Below are 20047 nucleotides of genomic sequence, written 5' to 3' on the forward strand. Positions count from 1 at the left end.
CATGTATACAAAGTATTTCTAGCAAATTTCCACATGTATATGTTAGTATTTCTAGCAAATTCCACATGTATATTAACAGTATTTCTAGCAATTTCCACATGTATAGCAAATTCCACACACAGTATTTCTAGCAAATCTCCACATGTATACACAGTATTTCTAGCAAATTCCACATGTATGCACAGTATTTCTAGCAAATTCCACATGTATACACAGTATTTCTAGCAAATTCCACATGTATACACAGTATGTCTAGCAATTTCCACATGTATACACAGTATTTCTAGCAAATCTCCACATTACACAGTATTTCTAGCAAATCTCCACATGTATACACAGTATTTCTAGCAAATTCCACATGTATGTATACACAGTATTCCACTGCAATTCACAGCAAATCTCCACATGTATACGTACATGTACAAAGTGTTCAGTTATGTATTTAGCAACTACGTATACACAGTATTCTAGCAAATTCCACATGTATGTACACAGTATTTCTAGTCCCACATTTCTAGCAAATTCCACATGTATACACAGTATTTCTATGTATGTAAAATTTCTCCACATGTATACACAGTATTTCTAGCAAATTTCCACATGTATACACAGTATTTCTAGCAAATCTCCACATGTATACACAGTATGTCTAGCAAATCTCCACATGTATACACAGTATTTAACAAATTTCCACATGTATACACAGTATTTCTAGCAAATTCCACATGTATACACAGTATTTCCACATGTATGCACAGTATTTCTAACAAATCTCCACATGTATACAAAAGTATTTCTAGTAAATTTCCACATGTATTTCTAGCAAATTCCACATGTATTTCAGTAGCTAGCAAATTCCACATGTATACACAGTATTTCTAGCAAATTCCACACCACACAGTATTTCCATAAAACTCCACATGTATACACAGTATTTCTAATCTCCACATGTATACACACTATGGTATGTATACATAGTATTTCTAGCAAATTTCCATGTATACACAGTATGTCTAGCAAATTTCCACATGTATGTAGCAACTCCACATGTATACACAGTATTAACAATCTCCACATGTATGCACAGTATTTCTAGCAAATTCCACATGCAGTATTTCTAGCAAATCTCCACATGTATACACACAGTATTTCTAGCAAATTTCCACATGTATACACAGTATTTCTAGCAAATCTCCACATGTATACACAGTAATTCTAGCAAATTCTACACAGTATTTCCACATGTATACACAGTATTTCCAGCAAATTAACAAATCTCCACATGTATGCACAGTATTTCTAGCAAATTCCACATGTATACACAGTATTTCTAGCAAATTTCCACATGTATCTAGCAAACTCCACAGTATACACAGTATGTCTAGCAAATTTCCACATGTATACACAGTATTTCTAGCAAATTTCCACATGTATACACAGTATTTCTAGCAAATTTCCACATGTATACACAGTATTTCTAGCAATTTCCACATGTATACACAGTATTTCTAGCAAATCTCCACATGTATACACAGTATTTCTAGCAAATCTTCCACATGTATACACAGTATTTCTAATTCCAATCTCCACATGTATACACAGTATTTCTAGCAAATTTCCACATGTATACACAGTATTTCTAGCAAATTCCACATGTATACACAGTATTTCTATGCAACTCCACATGTATACACAGTATTTCTATACACATTTCCACATGTATACACAGTGTTTCTAGCAACTCCACATGTATACACAGTATTCTAGCACGTCCACATGTATACACAGTATTTCTTAAATCCACATGTATACACAGTATTTCAACATGTCCACATACACAGTATTTCTAGCAAATTTCCACATGTATACACAGTATTCTCCACATGTATACAAGTAAGCAAATTTCCACATGTATACACAGTATTTCTAGCAAATTTCCACATGTATACACACAGTATTTCTAGCAAATTTCCACATGTATACACAGTATTTTCAAGCAAATTCCACATGTATACACAGTATTTCTAGCAAATTTCCACATGTATACACAGTATGTCTAGCAAATTCCACATGTATACACAGTATTTCTAGCAAATTCCACATGTATACACAGTATTTCTAGCAAATTCCACACGTATGCACATACACAGTATTTCTATGCAATTTCCACATGTATACACAGTATTTCTAGCAAATTCCACATGTATACACAGTATTTCTAACAAATTTCCACATGTATACACAGTATTTCTAGCAAATCTCCACATGTATACACAGTATTTCTAGCAAATTTCCACATGTATACACAGTATTTCTAGCAAATTTCCACATGTATACACAGTATTTCTAGCAAATTTCCACATGTATACACAGTATTTCTAGCAAATCTCCACATGTATGCACAGTATGTCAGCAAATTCCACATGTATACACAGTATTTCTAGCAAATTCCACATGTATGTATATATTCTAGTATTTCCTACACAGTATTCTAGCAAATTCCACATGTATACACAGTATTTCTAGCAAATTCCACATGTATACACAGTATTTCTAGTAAATTCCACATGTATACACAGTATTTCGAATTCCACATGTATACACAGTATTTCTAGCAAATTCCACATGTATACACAGTATTTTTCTAGCAAATTTCCACATGTATGCACAGTATTTTAGCAATCTCCACATGTATACACAGTATTTCTAGCAACTCTTCACATGTTCTATTTCTAAATTTCCACATGTATACACAGTATTTCTAGCAAAATTCCACATGTATGCAACAGTATTTCTAGCAAATTCCACATGTATACACAAGTATTTCTAGCAAGTACATGTATACACAGTATTTCTAAGCAAATTTCCACATGTATACACAGTATTTCTAGCAAATTTCCACATGTATACACAGTATTTCAAGCAAATTTCCACATGTATACACAGTATGTCTAGCAAATTTCCACATGTATACACAGTATGTCTAGCAAATCTCCACATGTATACACAGTATTTCTAGCAAATTTCCACATGTATACACAGTATTTCTAGCAAATTTCCACATGTATACACAGTATTTCTAGCAAATTTCCACATGTATACACAGTATTTCTAGCAAATTTCCACATGTATACACAGTATTTCTAGCAAACTCCACATGTATACACAGTATTCCAGTAGTATCCACTAGCAATTTCCACATGTATACACAGTATTTCTAGCAAATTTCCACATGTATACACAGTATTTCTAGCAAATTTCCACATGTATACACAGTATTTCTAGCAAATCTCCACATGTATACACACACAGTATTTCTAGCAAATTTCACATGTATACAAGTATTTCTAGCAATTTCCACGTGTATACACAGTATGTCTAGCAAATTTCCACATGTATACAAAGTATTTCTATCAAATTTCCACATGTATACACAGTATTTCTAGCTAAATTCCACATGTATACACAGTATTCTAGCAAATTCCCATGTATATACACAGTATTTCTAGCAAATTTCCACATGCATTTCAGCAAATTCCACATGTTCTAACAGTATTTCATATTAAATTTCCACATGTATGCACAGTATACACAGTATTTCTAGCAATTTCCACATGTATGCACAGTATTTCTAGCAATTTCCACATGTATGCACAGTATTTCTAGCAAATTTCCACATGTATACATACTCCACAGTATTTCTAGCAAATTTCCACATGTATACACAGTATTTCTAGCAAATTTCCACATGTATACACAGTATTTCTAGCAAATTTCCACATGTATACATACACAGTATTTCTAGCAAATTCCACATGTATACACAGTATTTCTAGCAAATTTCCACATGTATACACATTGTGTGTAGCAAATTTCCACATGTATACACAGTATTTCTAGCAAATTTCCACATGTATACACAGTATTTCTAGCAAATTTCCACATGTATACACAGTATTTCTAGCAAATTTCCACATGTATACACAGTATTTCTAGCAAATTTCCACATGTATGCACAGTATTTCTAGCAAATTTCCACATGTATGCACAGTATTTCTAGCAAATTTCCACATGTATACACAGTATTTCTAGCAAATTTCCACATGTATGCACAGTATGTCTTGCAAATTTCCACATGTATGTACACAGTATTTCTAGCAAATTTCCACATGTATACACAGTATTTCTAGCAAATTCCACATGTATACACAGTATTCTAGCAAATTTCCACATTTATGCACAGTATGTCTAGCACAGTATGTCTAGACAATTTCCACATGTATACAAAGTATTTCTAGCAAATTTCCACATGTATACACAGTATTTCTAGCAAATTTCCACATGTATACACAGTATTTCTAGCAAATTTCCACATGTATACACAGTATTTCTAGCAAATTTCCACATGTATACACAGTATTTCTAGCAAATTTCCACATGTATACAAAGTATTTCTATCAAATTTCCACATGTATACACAGTATTTCTAGCAAATTTCCACATGTATACACAGTATGTCTAGCAAATTTCCACATGTATACACAGTATTTCTAGCAAATTTCCACATGTATACACAGTATTTCTAGCAAATTTCCACATGTATACACAGTATTTCTAGCAAATTTCCACATGTATACACAGTATTTCTAGCAAATTCCACATGTATACACAGTATTTCTAGCAAATTTCCACATGTATACAAAGTATTTCTAACAAATTTCCACATGTATACACAGTATTTCTAGCAAATTTCCACATGTATACACAGTATTTCTAGCAAATTTCCACATGTATACACAGTATTTCTAGCAAATTTCCACATGTATACACAGTATTTCTAGCAAATTTCCACATGTATACAAAGTATTTCTAGCAAATTTCCACATGTATATATAGTATTTCTACAAATTTCCACATGTATACACAGTATTTGTAACAAATTTCCACATGTATACATAGTATGTCTAGCAAATTTCCACATGTATACACAGTATGTCTAGCAAATTTCCACATGTATACAAAGTATTTCTAGCAAATTTCAAACATGTACACACAGTATTTCTAGTACAAACAAATCCACATGTATGCACAGTATTTCTAGCAAATTTCCACATGTATACACAGTATTTCTAGCAATTTCCACATGTATGCTACAAATTTCATGTATGCACTAGCAAATTTCCACATGTATGCACAGTATTTCTAACAAATTTCCACATGTATACACAGTATTTCTAGCAAATTTCCACATGTATACACAGTATTTCTAGCAAATTTCCACATGTATATACACAGTATGTCTAGCAAATTTCCACATGTATACACAGTATGTCTCCACAGCAAATTCCACATGTATACACAAAGTATTTCTAGCAATTTCCACATGTATACACAGTATTTCTAGCAAATTTCCACATGTATACACAGTATTTCTAGCAATCTTCACACATGTATACACAGTATTTCTAGCAAATTTCCACATGTATACACAGTATTTCTAGCAAATTTCCACATGTATACAAAGTATTTCTAGCAAATTTCCACATGTATACACAGTATTTCTAACAAATTTCCACATGTATACACAGTATTTTCTAGCAAATTTCCACATGTATACACAGTATTTCTAGCAAATTTCCACATGTATACACAGTATTTCTAGCAAATTTCCACATGTATACACAGTATACACAGTATTTCTAGCAAATTTCCACATGTATACACAGTATGTCTAGCAAATCTCCACATGTATACACAGTATTTCTAGCAAATCTCCACATGTATACACAGTATTTCTAGCAAATTCCACATGTATACACAGTATTTCTAGGAAATTCCACATGTATACACAGTATTTCTGCAAATTCTAGCAAATTCCACATGTATACACAGTATTTCTAGCAAATTCCACATGTATACACAGTATTTCTAATAAATCTCCACATGTATACACAGTATTTCTAGCAAATTCCACATGTATACACAGTATTTCTAGCACAATTTCCACATGTATACACAGTATTTCTAGCAATTTCCACATGTATACACAGTATTTCTAGCAAATTTCCACATGTATACACAGTATTTCTCAAGCAAATTTCCACATGTATACACAGTATGTCTTGCAAATTTCCACATGTATACACAGTATTTCTAACACATTTCCACATATATGCACAGTATTTTTAGCAAATTTCCACATGTATGCACAGTATTTCTAGCAAATTTCCACATGTATGCACAGTATTTCTAGCAAATTTCCACATGTATACACAGTATGTGTATACACAGTTCCAATGTTCACAATTTCCACATGTATACACAGTATTTCTAGCAAATTTCCACATGTATACACAGTATTTTTAGCAAATCTCCACATGTATACACAGTATTTCAAGCAAATTTCTACATGTATACACAGTATGTCTAGCAAATTTCCACATGTATACAAAGTATGAGTAGGAAATTTCCACATGTATACAAAGAATTTCTAGCAAATTTCCACATGTATATACAGTATTTCTAGCAAATTTCCACATGTATACACAGTATTTCTAGCAAATTTTCACATGTATGCACAGTATTTCTAAGAAATTTCCACATGTATGCACAGTATTTCTACCAAATTTCCACATGTGTGCACAGTATCAAATTTCCACATGTATACACAGTATGTCTAGCATTTTTCCACATTTATACACAGTATGTCTAGCAAATTTTCACATGTATACACAGTATGTCTAGCAAATTTTCACATGTATACACAGTATTTCTAGCAAATTTCCACATGTATACACAGTATTTCTAGCAAATTTCCACATGTATACTTAGTATTTGTAGCAAATTTCCACATGTATACACAGTATTTGTAGGAAATTTCCACATGTATGCACAGTATTTCTAGCAAATTTCCACATGTATACACAGTATTTCTAGCAAATTTCCACATGTATGCACAGTATGTCTAGCAAATTTCCACATGTATGCACAGTATTTCTAACAAATTTCCACATGTATACACAGTATTTCTAGCAAATTTCCACATGTATACACAGTATGTCTGGCAAATTTCCACATGTATACACAGTATTTCTAGCAAATTTCCACATGTATACACAGTATTTCTAGCAAATTTCCACATGTATACACAGTATTTCTTGCAAATTTCCACATGTATACACAGTATTTCTAGAAATTTCCACATGTATACAAAAGTATTTCTAGCAAATTTCCACATGTATACACAGTATGTCTAGCAAATTTCCACATGTATACGAAGTATTTGTAGCAAATTTCCACATGTATATATACATTATTTTTAGCAAATTTTCACATGTATGCACTGTATTTCTAGCAAATTTCCACATGTATGCACAGTATTTCTAGCAAATTTCCACATGTATGCACAGTATTTCTAGCAAATTTTCACATTTATGCACAGTATTTCTAAGAAATTTCCACATGTATGCACAGTATTTCTAGCAAATTCCACATGTGTGCACAGTATGTCTATGAAATTTCCACATGTATACAAAGTATTTCTAGCAAATTTCCACATGTATACACAGTATGTCTGTCATTTCAAATTTCCACATGTATACACAGTATTTCTAGCAAATTTCCACATGTATACAAAGTATTTCTAGCAAATTTCCACATGTATACACAGTATGTCTAGCAAATTTCCACATGTATACGAAGTATTTCTAGCAAATTTCCACATGTATATACATTATTTTTAGCAAATTTTCACATGTATGCACTGTATTTCTAGCAAATTTCCACATGTATGCACTGTATTTCTAGCAAATTTCCACATGTATGCACAGTATTTCTAGCAAATTTCCACATGTATGCACAATATTTCTAGCAAATTTTCACATTTATGCACAGTATTTCTAAAAAATTTCCACATGTATGCACAGTATTTCTACGAAATTTCCACTTGTGTGCACAGTATGTCTATGAAATTTCCACATGTATACAAAGTATTTCTAGCAAATTTCTACATGTATGCAAGTATTTCTAGGAGTATGTCTAGTATTTTCTAACAAATTCCCACATGTTTACACAGTATTTCTAGCAATTTCCACATGTATACAAAGTATTTCTAGCAAATTTCCACATGTATACACAGTATTTCTAACAAATTTCCACATGTATACACAGTATTTCTAACAAATTTCCACATGTATACAAAGTATTTCTAACAATTTTCCACAAGTATAAACAGTATTTCTAACAAATTTCCACATGTATACAAAGTATTTCTATCAAATTTCCACATGTATACAAAGTATTTCTAGGAAATTTCCACATGTATACAAAGTATTTCTAAAAGATTTCCACATGTATGCACAGTATTTCTAACAAATTTCCACATGTATACATAGTATTTTTTACAAATTTCCACATGTATACACAGTATTTCTAACAAATTTCCACATGTATGCAAAGAATGTCTAGCAAATTTCCACATGTATACACGGTATGTCTAGCAAATTTCCACATGTATACACAGTATTTCTAACATATTTCCACATGTTTGCACAGTATTTCTAACAAATTTCCACATGTTTGCACAGTATTTCTTACAAATTTCCACATGTATACACAGTATTAGAAAAACAATTATACAATGAGATTAACATCAGACAAAGGACAAAATAAATGCGAATGCGCGATCGGAGCTTCTGCGTGGGTGGGTGGGTGGTTGTTGGGACCCTTCGAAATTCCCCACCCCTTGGTGTTGTTCCTGCCCAAGTTAATGGTGTTGATTGGCTTCCTCCCCTCCAGTCTATAACTTCATAATTAGGGATGTTTAGCGTACATAGCCCTTGGCCTTTCGCCCTGAATCAAACAAGTAACTGGAGTTAATGAAGGAGATTGATCGATATATTAGAACCTCTGTTGATCATGAGGGGGCCTATAACCTCGAAGCGGAGAGAGAGAGAGGGTATTTTATGTTAATATAACTAATCAATAGAGGATAACACAAAGTCATTGTATGTGAAAGAAAATGTGTATTATATCATTACTCATTAAAACAAATTCGTTGTATGTAAAATAAAACGTGTATTATATCATTATTCATTAGGACAAAGTCATTGTATGTAAAAGAAAACGTGTATTATATCATTATTCATTAAGACAAAGTAATTGTATGTAAAAGAAAACGTGTATTATATCATTATTCATTAAGACAAAGTCATTGTATGTAAAAGAAAACGTGTATTATATCATTATTCATTAAGACAAAGTAATTGTATGTAAAAGAAAACGTGTATTATATCATTATTCATTAAGACAAAGTAATTGTATGTAAAAGAAAACGTGTATTATATCATTATTCATTAAGACAAAGTCATTGTATATAAAAGAAAACGTGTATTATATCATTATTCATTAAGACAAAGTCATTGTATGTAAAAGAAAACTTGTATTATATCATTATTTTGTTCCCTTTATTTCATTAAAACTCGAAGAAAAATAATGGAATTAATCTTTTGACTTCTGTTTTCTTTATTTTGAAGAAACTAGATTAAACCCACAGGATAAGATGGGCATATATGTAGGTCATTAAATACAATCCTAAGATAAGATTAACTCTTTCTCAAAACACTGCTAGTCGTTCCGTGATGACGAGAAGACCCACTTGTAAAGAAAAATATATATGTAAAAACGGCTCGTTTAGGTTGAGAAAATTTTTTTTATGTAGACGAGCGAACAACGTTTCGATTTCTTCGATCATCGACAGGTTCACAAAGAAAGAAAGAGATAACTGACCGATAGCTGACCACATGTTTGAATGTGGTTGTGTAACTGAGTGTGGGAATGTAGATGGCGTGTTTAGATGTTTGACTATATTTATTTATACAGGTATAAAGTTGTTCCTTTATGTTGGTTTATTTTGGCTTGAGTTGTTGTACAAGTAAGGCTTTTTTAATTTTGCGTTTGTTTATGTTTGTTTCTTTATTTAGTATTTGAGTGTATTCTGTGGTTATGTTGTGTTTATTTGACTTGCATTGTTCTAAAACATGTGAAGGTAACTTTTCATGTTCTTTGAATCTGGTTTCCATTTTTCTACTTGTTTCTCCAATATAGAAGTCGTGGCAGTTATCACATTGTATTTTATAAATAATGTTGGTGTGGTGTTTGTCAGTGTAGTTTTTACATAGTATAGACCTCAGTTTTTTGCCTGGTTTTTGAATATATTCCTGACATCAGCAGAAAAATAACCAACATTTGGCAAAAACTAGTAACAAAATATGACATTCCAGTTAATACCAAATTTATTCAAAAACCAGGCACAAAACAGAGGTCTATACTATGTAAAAACTACACTGACAAACACCACACCAACATTATTTATAAAATACAATGTGATAACTGCCACGAGAAAAATATATATTGGAGAAACAAATAGAAAAATTAAAACCATATTCAAAGAACACGAAAAGTCACCTTCACACGTTTTCGAACACTGCAAGTCAAATAAACACAACATAACCATAGAAAACACTCAAATACTAAATAAAGAAACAAACATAAACAAACGCAAAATTAAAGAAGCCTTACTTATACAACAACTCAAGCCCAAAATAAACCAATACAAAGGAACACCTTTATACCTATATTAATAAATATAATCAAACATCTAAGCACGCCCTCTGTATTCCTACACTCAGTTACACAACCCCCTTCAAGACTGTGGTCAGCTATCGGTCAGTTATCTCTTTCTTTCTTTGTGAAGCTGACGATGACCAAAGAAGGTCGAATCGTTGTTCGCAACCTATACCAACTGTTTTTAAATATATACTGCTTGTCGTTGGTTCGCAATAGTGACCAACAGCCAAGGTTTTATAAATAGCAGTCAAGATTTTTAAATAAATCGGTTTAGTCTCCAGACTTCACAGATGCATAATGCAGCAAAATTTCGGCGTTGTCAGGAGATTAATGCGCCACGTTGCTTATCTAGAGATCCAAGACTCGAGTAGCGTTATACCGTTGAAAACACTGAACTTTCAGCTGTGTATTAACTGTAGCAGTCAACCTGACTATCCGGTTTAGAGTAGCTATGTACTGGTATGCGCTTCTGACTGGATACTTCTCTTCTTGTCGGCACTTCTAAATTAGGTCTGGCTATCCCTGAGGGTTAGCATCTGTGACCTGGCCGCTTAACCTGCGTGTCGTATAAAGTGCCCAAAATTAAGTCTGGCTATCCCTGAGGCTTAGCATCTGTGACCTGGCCGCTTAACCTGCGTGTCGTATAAAGTGCCCTTCATTTCATATACAGTAATATACGAGAGAACAGCAAGCACAAGTAACTGAAAGTTACGATCAAAATAAGAACCAATTCGTTTTGTAATGGATTCGGAGAATCAATGTCATGTAAAACAATGAAACGATTCGTTGAAATATATACATGCATGTAGTTGGTACAAGACATTGCAAACATACATGTAGTTGGTACAAGACATTGCAACGTCACCTGTAATAGTTTTTAATTGTTATCAAAAATGCTATCCAGCTATACCAATTGGGAAAAAATGTAAGTTATACGGTTTTCTACCGCCTGTACGTCTGTTTATACCGAACGTATTTCTGCTTCAATGTTGTAGAATATTTTGTGTTCCTATCAATATATTTATATGTAGAATATTTTGTGTTCCTATCAATATATTTATATTTTTCGTAGAATATTTTGTGCGCCGCTTAGGCTTAAAGAAACATGAAATATTTTACAAATATTTTATAATTATTGACCACTAAACACGATTACCTTTTTCGAACCGTAAAATGATTATTATTATTACACTAGAACTTTAATTACACACACTCATATATATATAGGGATGGAATATAATATACTGGTCGTACATTAAACGAATTTCAGTTACATTTGCGGCTGGAATCAATACGGTTCATAATTCACTTTATTCTATATTGGCTTAAGCTAATCACTCTAAATATTGAAATTAATACATTATGCAATTAAAAGCATCTTGGCGTCGATATAATTAGGCCCAGCATTAGGTTAAGGCGTTAGACTCGTAATTTAAGAGCCGCGGGTTCGAATCCTCGTCACACCAAACATGCTCGCCCTTTCAGCCGTGGGGGCGTTATAATGTAACTATCACTCCCACTATTCGTTAGTAAAAGAGTAGCCCAAGAGTTGGCGGCGTGTGGTGGTGACTAGCTGCCTTCCCTCTAGTTTTACACTGCTAAATTAGAGACGACTAGCGCAGACAGCCCTCATATAGCCTTGCGTGAAATTCAAAACAAACCAAATCGATATAATAGATTAAAGTATACCCCTAATGCGTTTGCTAAAGGAAAGAAATTTGTATATCAACCAGTTTGGATTGATAACGTGAACCCTGGACCCTCTTGTCTCAGAATAGTACATACCTTCATTCTTCTCGGAGCGGAATGCAAGGCCACTCTCAGACAATTCAACGATTGATTAGCGTCTCCAGTTACTCGCCAATAAAGGGCAGCCAAGGTCGTTAAGACCCAGGAAGTAGAATTCTGAAACGAAATAATCCCTATACTTATAATTCTAAATTAGGAAAGAATACAAGGGGGGGGAGAAATGGAAAAAAAAATTATATTTCAAATCATATTGTATTAATGTTCATAACTCTCAAAAACAACAACGTAGAAAAAAGAAAACAAAATGATAAGGAAAGCATTATTCATTGTTCGTGTGAACATTGAGTTTGTTATTAGTACCATACTTACTGTTAAAACTTGTAAAACTCTAACAAGAACTAAACAAAAGTGTGGTAAAGTTACGAAGAAAGCATTCCTAATCTGATTATATGGCCTTTTACAAATTCTGGGAGAACAAAACATCGAGAAATCTACATATAAAAATCATTAGTTGTAAAACACGTGACTCTGTCATGTTTGTCATACAACCCATTGAAACTTATATCCAATAGTGAAAAATCAAATTCAGTTGTAAACCTTGTTGTTGTGACACCTTATATCAAACTGATCCCTTACATTTTTTGTACGGATCGTGTACAGTAAGGTATTTTAACACTTGAATAAGTTGTAGAAATTAATTAAAAACGGATTATCGATCCTATTCGAGAAGCTGCTTCTCCGGTGGGTAACTCGCTGTGAAATAGAGGTATATATGAATTGGATTAATATGTAAGTGTTATTTTTATTTGTGTTGTAAGTCCAAGCTCCTGCTCTTAGGTACTTATTATAACATTCTATATATTGTGTAGCTCACCCCAAAATGTTACAGAAGTAAGATAGAATTATGAACGTTGCATGGCCTTGAACTCTGACAGAAATATTAAATATTTATTTACGTTGCATGACTTACCTCGAACCCCTTAAAGATGTTAAATAATTATTTATGCCATAGGGATCACCTCAAATTCTGACAGAAATATGACAGCAGAAACTTACCCTTGTCAGTGAAAGTGCAACACGTGTTGCCATAACATCAATATTGGTGTCGAAGAAATCGCCTCCTAACGTCAAAAAGGCCTACAAATATTGAATATATATTTTAATTAGAAACAAATGCTTGTAACTTTAAACTGTCGTAACTGAGTCGAGGTTAGTAGAGTAATCAGGTAGTAAACGTAATAAACAGGTAATTAGTTCAACCTTTTGTGAGGTTTCACAAACAATGTTTTAATACCGATAATTTTATAACATGCAATTAACTAAGTGGTGATGGTTATGTTCTTTGTTTCTTTAATTTTAAGGATAAAACTAAACTTTAGTTGGAAACCCATTTAAACATAATTTACTGCTCTGTTGGTCTAATGAAGTGAATTAAACGTATACCTATCTATGCACAGCTATGAATGACTAATCTGAAGATCATCTGAGGCATTCTTTTCTACGTGAACTTATAAAAGAGTTTCACGAAAACGAGATTTTTGTAAAACTAAATGTCCTATTTAGGTCATTTTGTAAAGCTAAAACATTTTGTTACGAAGTAATTCTTCAGTAAAGCACATTCTTAATTTGATGAAAAAGTGAATCAAAAGTTTATGTTTTAATCTTTTATAACATTGTATCAAATGAAGTGAAATATTTATGGTTAGAAAATAATTTGTAGCGGACAAGTTTGCAACGTCGCAACACATAAGGCAGAAACAAGAATTTGTTCTTTATTTTTTTTCGGAGACTCAAATCTATTAGAACAATTTAAAAGAGTTGAAATAGTTAATAGTAAATTAGACACGCAAACAACGTTTTCAAAAACACGGTCACTTATTTCAAAATGTTTTCCTTTTCTTTTTTTTTATATTAGAACTTAAACGTGTGGCCCGGTATGGCCAAGCGTGTGAAGGCGTGCGACTTGTAATCTGAGGGACGCGGGTTTCCATCCCCGTCGCGCCAAACATGCTCGCCCTTTCAGCCTTTGGGGCGTTATAATGTGACGGTCAATCCCACTATTCATTGGTAAAAGAGTAGCCTAAGAGTTGACGGTGGGTGGTGATGACTAGCTGCCTTCCCTCTAGTCTTACACTGCTAAATTAGGGATGGCTAGCACAGATAGCCCTCGAGTAGCTTTGTGGGAAATTCAAAAACAAACTTAAACGTGCACGTATATGTGTTGTATGAAACACAAAGACAAAAGCAAGTGTCGTAGAACACATTATTCATGTCAATCCCAAGATATATGTTGAACAAAATAAAATTTACGGGGGAATTATTGGATAGCTAACTCTGAGGGATCCAAACCTCGGATTATAGCGTTGGAAATGCTCAATTTTACAGTTGCCTCACCATGAAACGAAACTAATTGCAATAGCTGGTAACGATGAAACAAGCATTTCAAGTGGTTGTAAAATTTAGATGTGATTTAATACGAGGGGTTTTTGTAGACTTTATAATTACCCCTCGTAAATAAATCAGCAAACAATAAAAATGAAGAAAAGAAACCAAGATCATAGAAAACATGTTCGAATCCCGATCACACCAAACATTCTCGCCCTTTCAGCCATAGGGGCGTTATAATGTGACGGTCGATCCCACTATTCGTTGGCAAAAGAGTAGCCCAAGAGTTGGCGGTTGGTGGTAATGACTAGCTAGCTGCCTTCCCTCTAGTCCTACACTGCTAATTTAGAGACGGTTAGCGCAGACAGTCCTCTTATAGCTTTGCGTGAAATTAAAAAAACAAACAAACAGACGTCACAATACGAATCTACTCAGTTCCTACAATAAAAATTAATACTTGTCATAGAAATGTGCTGAGAAAACTGAACAAAGCGAATTAAAAAGAACAACAAAAGAAAAGATCTGAGCAGAGATTAATGGTTAACGTGGCGGGTTTGGGTTTCGTTTGTGCTAGCCGTCCCCTGTAAGACTAGAGAGAAGGCAGCTAGTCATCACCACACGCCGCCAACTCTTGGGCTACTCTTTTACTAACGAATAGTGGGATTGACCGTAACATTATAACTACCCTACGGCTGGGAGGGCAAGCATGTTTGGTGTGACGGGGATTGGAACCCGAAACCCTGAGATTATGAGTCGAGCACTTTAATCACCTGGCCATGCCGAACCACAAAAATATATGAAAAAAATAAAACATAAATTTAGATAAGCATACGCATACCTCTCTAAGTCCTGTTTCAGGTGTAAATTTTAATAAATGGCGATGTCGAAATCCCGCTAGGTGGTCCAATGTGAGCATACTGACGGGGAAAGAAGAATCACAGAATGGCTTCAAGTTGTGTCCTATCGCTTCACCAGTACTCACCAAATGCTGCGAAACCCTGAAACAAATACACAAAGAAATACTGATTTTTAGTATCTACATCCTATATAACCGTGCTACTAAAATACGGAAAAAGAATTACATTGTTATTAATTAAAATAGTACCACTATCAACCTTTGAACGAAATTCAAAAATCAGAAACAAACGAATATTATCAACATTCTCACTGTATGTTCTTTGCTGAAACGGAAAGCCACGTGCTCGTGAACTGTTTCAAGTTGATTTTCTTTATTCTGTCACATTCTGCCACATTGGCAACACTCAAGTAAAGGTTCATTGTTGGGTCTACGAGAATAGATGGATAGGGGTCGTCAACTATGCAACTTTCTGAAAGAGACATTTGTGCGTTTTTATCCTGAGGTTCTTCGCAATAGTTAGTTTTATCCTCCATAGATGGCGTGGCTCTTGAATTTTCCCTGCCATATTCTTCGTTCAGTTCTGGTCTTCCGCTGACGGAGACTTTCAGACGAACTTTATTCTATTGCGTGCAGACGAACATGCGAATGAAAAATAAACCAAGTTACAAGCTTTATGATATAAATAAATAACAAATGTCAAAGGCAGATGTAATCTTATGGTCATGCTATGCTTAATATTTAATTTGATGAATTTTTCCTTATTCTTGTCAATGAATAACAAATCACTGAAAATGTAGATAGCTTTATATTTTATAATGAAACTTATTTTAATCATGTTTTTCATTTGTATTATTTTTTTTTTGTTGGATGTGATATCCAAGTTGAAAAGTTGCAGTAATATCAATATTTAAGTTGTTAATAGTCAATTAACTTAGGATTATATACGAAACGAAAGTCCGTGTAAGGACTATTGTAGATAACATTTTCAAATACACTAGAGGCCCGACACGGCCAGGTGGGTTAACGCGTTCAACTCGTAATCTTAGGGTGGCAGGTTCGAATCCCCGGCGCATCAAACATGCTTGCCCTTTTAGCCGTGGGGGCGTTATAATGTGACGGTCAATCCCACTATTCGTTGGTAAAAGAGTAGCTCGAAAGATGGCGGTGGGTGGTGATGACTAGCTGCCTTCCCTCTAGTCTTACACTGCTAAATGAGGAACGGCGACCCTCGGATTAGGAGGCGAGTGCCTTAAATACTTCGCCATCTCGAACCTGAAAGTAACGTTCTTAGCTGATTATAAGATATGATTGATATTTGTCGTAAGGAGTTGCTAGAGAAACGAACTAATAGGTTTATTTGCAAGACAATTACAGTGAAATTAAAAGAACAAAACGTGAAAGCAAGTAATAAATGTGTTATATGCAAAATCAATAGACGAATTTAACAGATATCACATTTTTTAAAATTATTTTTAAAAATCCGCATAATAAATAATTTACGAGTTACTACCTTATTGCAGATCATACCGTGAAATTGATTGTATATAGAGGCATTTTACAATAAATAGCTTACATTTTTAACATTTTCTTGCAAAGACTAGGACTGATTGTTTGCGCTACCTATCAACTAAAAGTTTTTTAAAATTTAGTCATCTGACATAACGCACGTTTTTTTTTCTCAAACGTCTGGTGTCTGAGACGCAAGCGCAAAACATTATGACGATTTAAACAATGGGTGCCTGTACCCAAGGAGGACCCATTGTGTAGCTAGTTCGCCAAATAACAAACAAATCCATTTATTTTATTATATTCTTTAAGTGAACTATTTCATATTTTGAAATTCAAGTGGTGCATTACTTTAAATTAACAAAGCAATCGGGTAATTTTCATATATCGTATTTTAAGTATAGTGTGTGATATACTTGTTAAAAAACACGCAAACAATAAAACTACACAAATATATATGATGTGTTCATATCTAATATTATTCATACCTTTAAATTCTGTAAGTTGACTTGACTAATGGACGACGATGCATCAAAACCAGTTACTGATTCCTCTATCACAGACGAGGCCTCATCACTATCTAATGTGAAATGCATAGAATTCATAAAATTATTCATAATCTTGGCTATTTTTCGGTCACAATCATGAACGTGTTATTTTTTAAAATTGCATGAAAATTCTGTATCACACGAACAAATTTTCAAATCTACATTTGTAAATCATACTCTTAATATTTTGTTAGAAGAAACACGACAAATTATATAGAAATTTCACGAAGGTGAAAAATGTAGCAGCTTCATGCAGTACTTACAAATATAAGTACATTTAAAATACGAGAAGCAGTGAGTTAATCAGTGAACCATTAAGTTAGTTATTTAGTTATTAAATTCTGTGGTTCATTTAAATAAGCGAAAGATTAAGTTAATTAGGGTGTTGTTATTGGTCAGTCAGCAAGGAATTCTACAGGTACGTTAGGCGTACTTTCCATTACTTTTAAACCTTCTTTGAAATGCTGTTCGCAGAGTTAGGCCTACAAGTGAAGCCTGTGCCAAAAGACATTCAAGAAAAATTAATTCATTATCGTCACGTGGAACGTTCAGTCCACGTGAAGATTACCAATTAAATTATTTCTTTAGTTACGTGTTTTACAGATTACATTCACCTGTAGGCCTTACTTCATAAAGAAAGTTTTAACAGAAATTCCGAATGTAATATTATTTAGGCCTAACTTAACTATAAATTTACATGCAGAACCTTTTTGCTAATAGACTAATTATTTTACTATTTCGCTTACTATCTGCATATGGCTCGGCAGGGCCAAGCGTGTTAAGACGTGTGACTGGTAATCCGAGGGTTGCGGGTTCGCATCTCCGTCGCGCCAAACATGCTCGCCCTTTCAGCCCTGAGGACGTTATAATGTGACTATCAATCCCACTATTCGTTGGGAAAAGAGTAGTCCAAGAATTAGCGGTAAGTGGTGATGACTAGCTGTCTTCCCTCTAATCTTACACTCCAAAATTAGGGACGGCTAGCACAGATAGCCCTCTAGTAGCTTTGTGCGAAATTCAAAAACAAACAAACAAACTATCTGCACATCAGAATGAATAACTCACTGACTTGCACTGAAATGACGTACTTATTGAGTCACTGGTTCTCGTATTTATTTTCTATTTCTTAATCCCACAAACTACACAAAACTCCTAGATTCTTAACTTTCATGAAATTTTAAAATACCGCGTCATGTAACTTCTGGTAAACAAATACCTAAATCAAAATATTAGAAATATAACTCGCAACTTTGCTATCACTGTTGTTCTGCAAATGAATTTTCATTGGATGATATCAAACAACTGAACAAGTCTACCAGCATTTGCTAAAAATGGAGAAATTAGAATTTTGTTGATAAAATATTTTATTTATCATCGCGATAGTTTGTTTGTTTTCTTCTGTTGTTTTTTTTATTTCTCGCAAAGCTACATGAGGGCTATCTATCCTAGTTGTTCAAAATTTAGCAAAGTAAGACTAGAGAGAGGGCAGCTACTCATTACTACCCACCGCCAACTCTTTTGCCAACGAATAATGAGATTAATCCTGAAAGGGCAAGCATGTTTGGTGTGACGGGGATTCAACCCTTAGAACGTGGTTGTTATTCTACTTTGCAAAATAAAATATTTCAGGTCACGTAGAAACACCAGCAAGATATGCTGTCGTACACAGAGAACAGTATAGAATCCTAGTAAATTCCATAACTTCCAACTGTCTAAAAAAAAACAAAAAACTAACCTTGTTTGTCCTGAATGCTGGGGGAATTTTTCCGTTGTGTTTCTTGACCACGTGTTTCTTTTCTGTAGTTTTCTTCCGAAGGCTTACAGGAACTTCTGGTCATTTCGTGTGACGATACTTTGTATTCTTCCAGTTCTGAGTTGATATCTTCTACGTACAGACTGTAGCTCGTCATTTGATTCTCATAACACGACCAGCTTTGGCTCTAAACCCCACGGTTTTATAATAACCCCCCCCCCCAAGAAAACAACAAAAAAGAATAAACCATAATTAATTTTTCATTTAATTTTTGTATTTAAGAAGTTTGTTTGAAAAACTTTTCGATTATTAATCAAAATTTAAAAAAAAACAATTTTATTTTTCGAATACGCCCTGGTGTCCTTGTTTTGTTGAATTTTGCACAAAGCTACTCGAGGGCTATCTGCGCTAGCCGTCCCTAATTTAGCAGTGTAAGACTAGAGGGAAGGCAGTTAGTCATCAACACCCACCGCCAACTCTTAGGCTACTCTTTTACCAACGAATAGTGGGATTGACCGTAACATTATAACGGCCCCATTATAACGTTATAACATTATAACGGCTGAAAAGGCGAGAATGTTTGGTGCGACGGGGATGCGAATCCGCGACCCTCAGATTACG

At 33.9% G+C, this 20047-nt stretch overlaps 1 protein-coding gene across 1 annotated transcript in view; it reads right to left on the bottom strand.

Moving 5' to 3' along the window:
• The window catches only part of LOC143228321 (tetratricopeptide repeat protein 17-like), a 230443-nt gene that overhangs the window by 148597 nt on the left and 61799 nt on the right, over positions 1–20047 (bottom strand). The window contains exons 15-20 of the mRNA XM_076459590.1: positions 19409–19613; positions 17614–17705; positions 15929–16239; positions 15599–15758; positions 13432–13512; positions 12412–12531 (exon numbers count right to left, since the gene is read on the bottom strand). Of these exons, the coding sequence (XP_076315705.1) occupies positions 12412–12531; positions 13432–13512; positions 15599–15758; positions 15929–16239; positions 17614–17705; positions 19409–19613 (969 nt within the window). The remainder of the gene's footprint in view (positions 1–12411; positions 12532–13431; positions 13513–15598; positions 15759–15928; positions 16240–17613; positions 17706–19408; positions 19614–20047) is intronic.

The sequence above is a fragment of the Tachypleus tridentatus genome, chromosome 10, assembly GCF_004210375.1.
Source record: "Tachypleus tridentatus isolate NWPU-2018 chromosome 10, ASM421037v1, whole genome shotgun sequence".
In the NCBI taxonomy this organism is placed as follows: domain Eukaryota; kingdom Metazoa; phylum Arthropoda; class Merostomata; order Xiphosura; family Limulidae; genus Tachypleus; species Tachypleus tridentatus.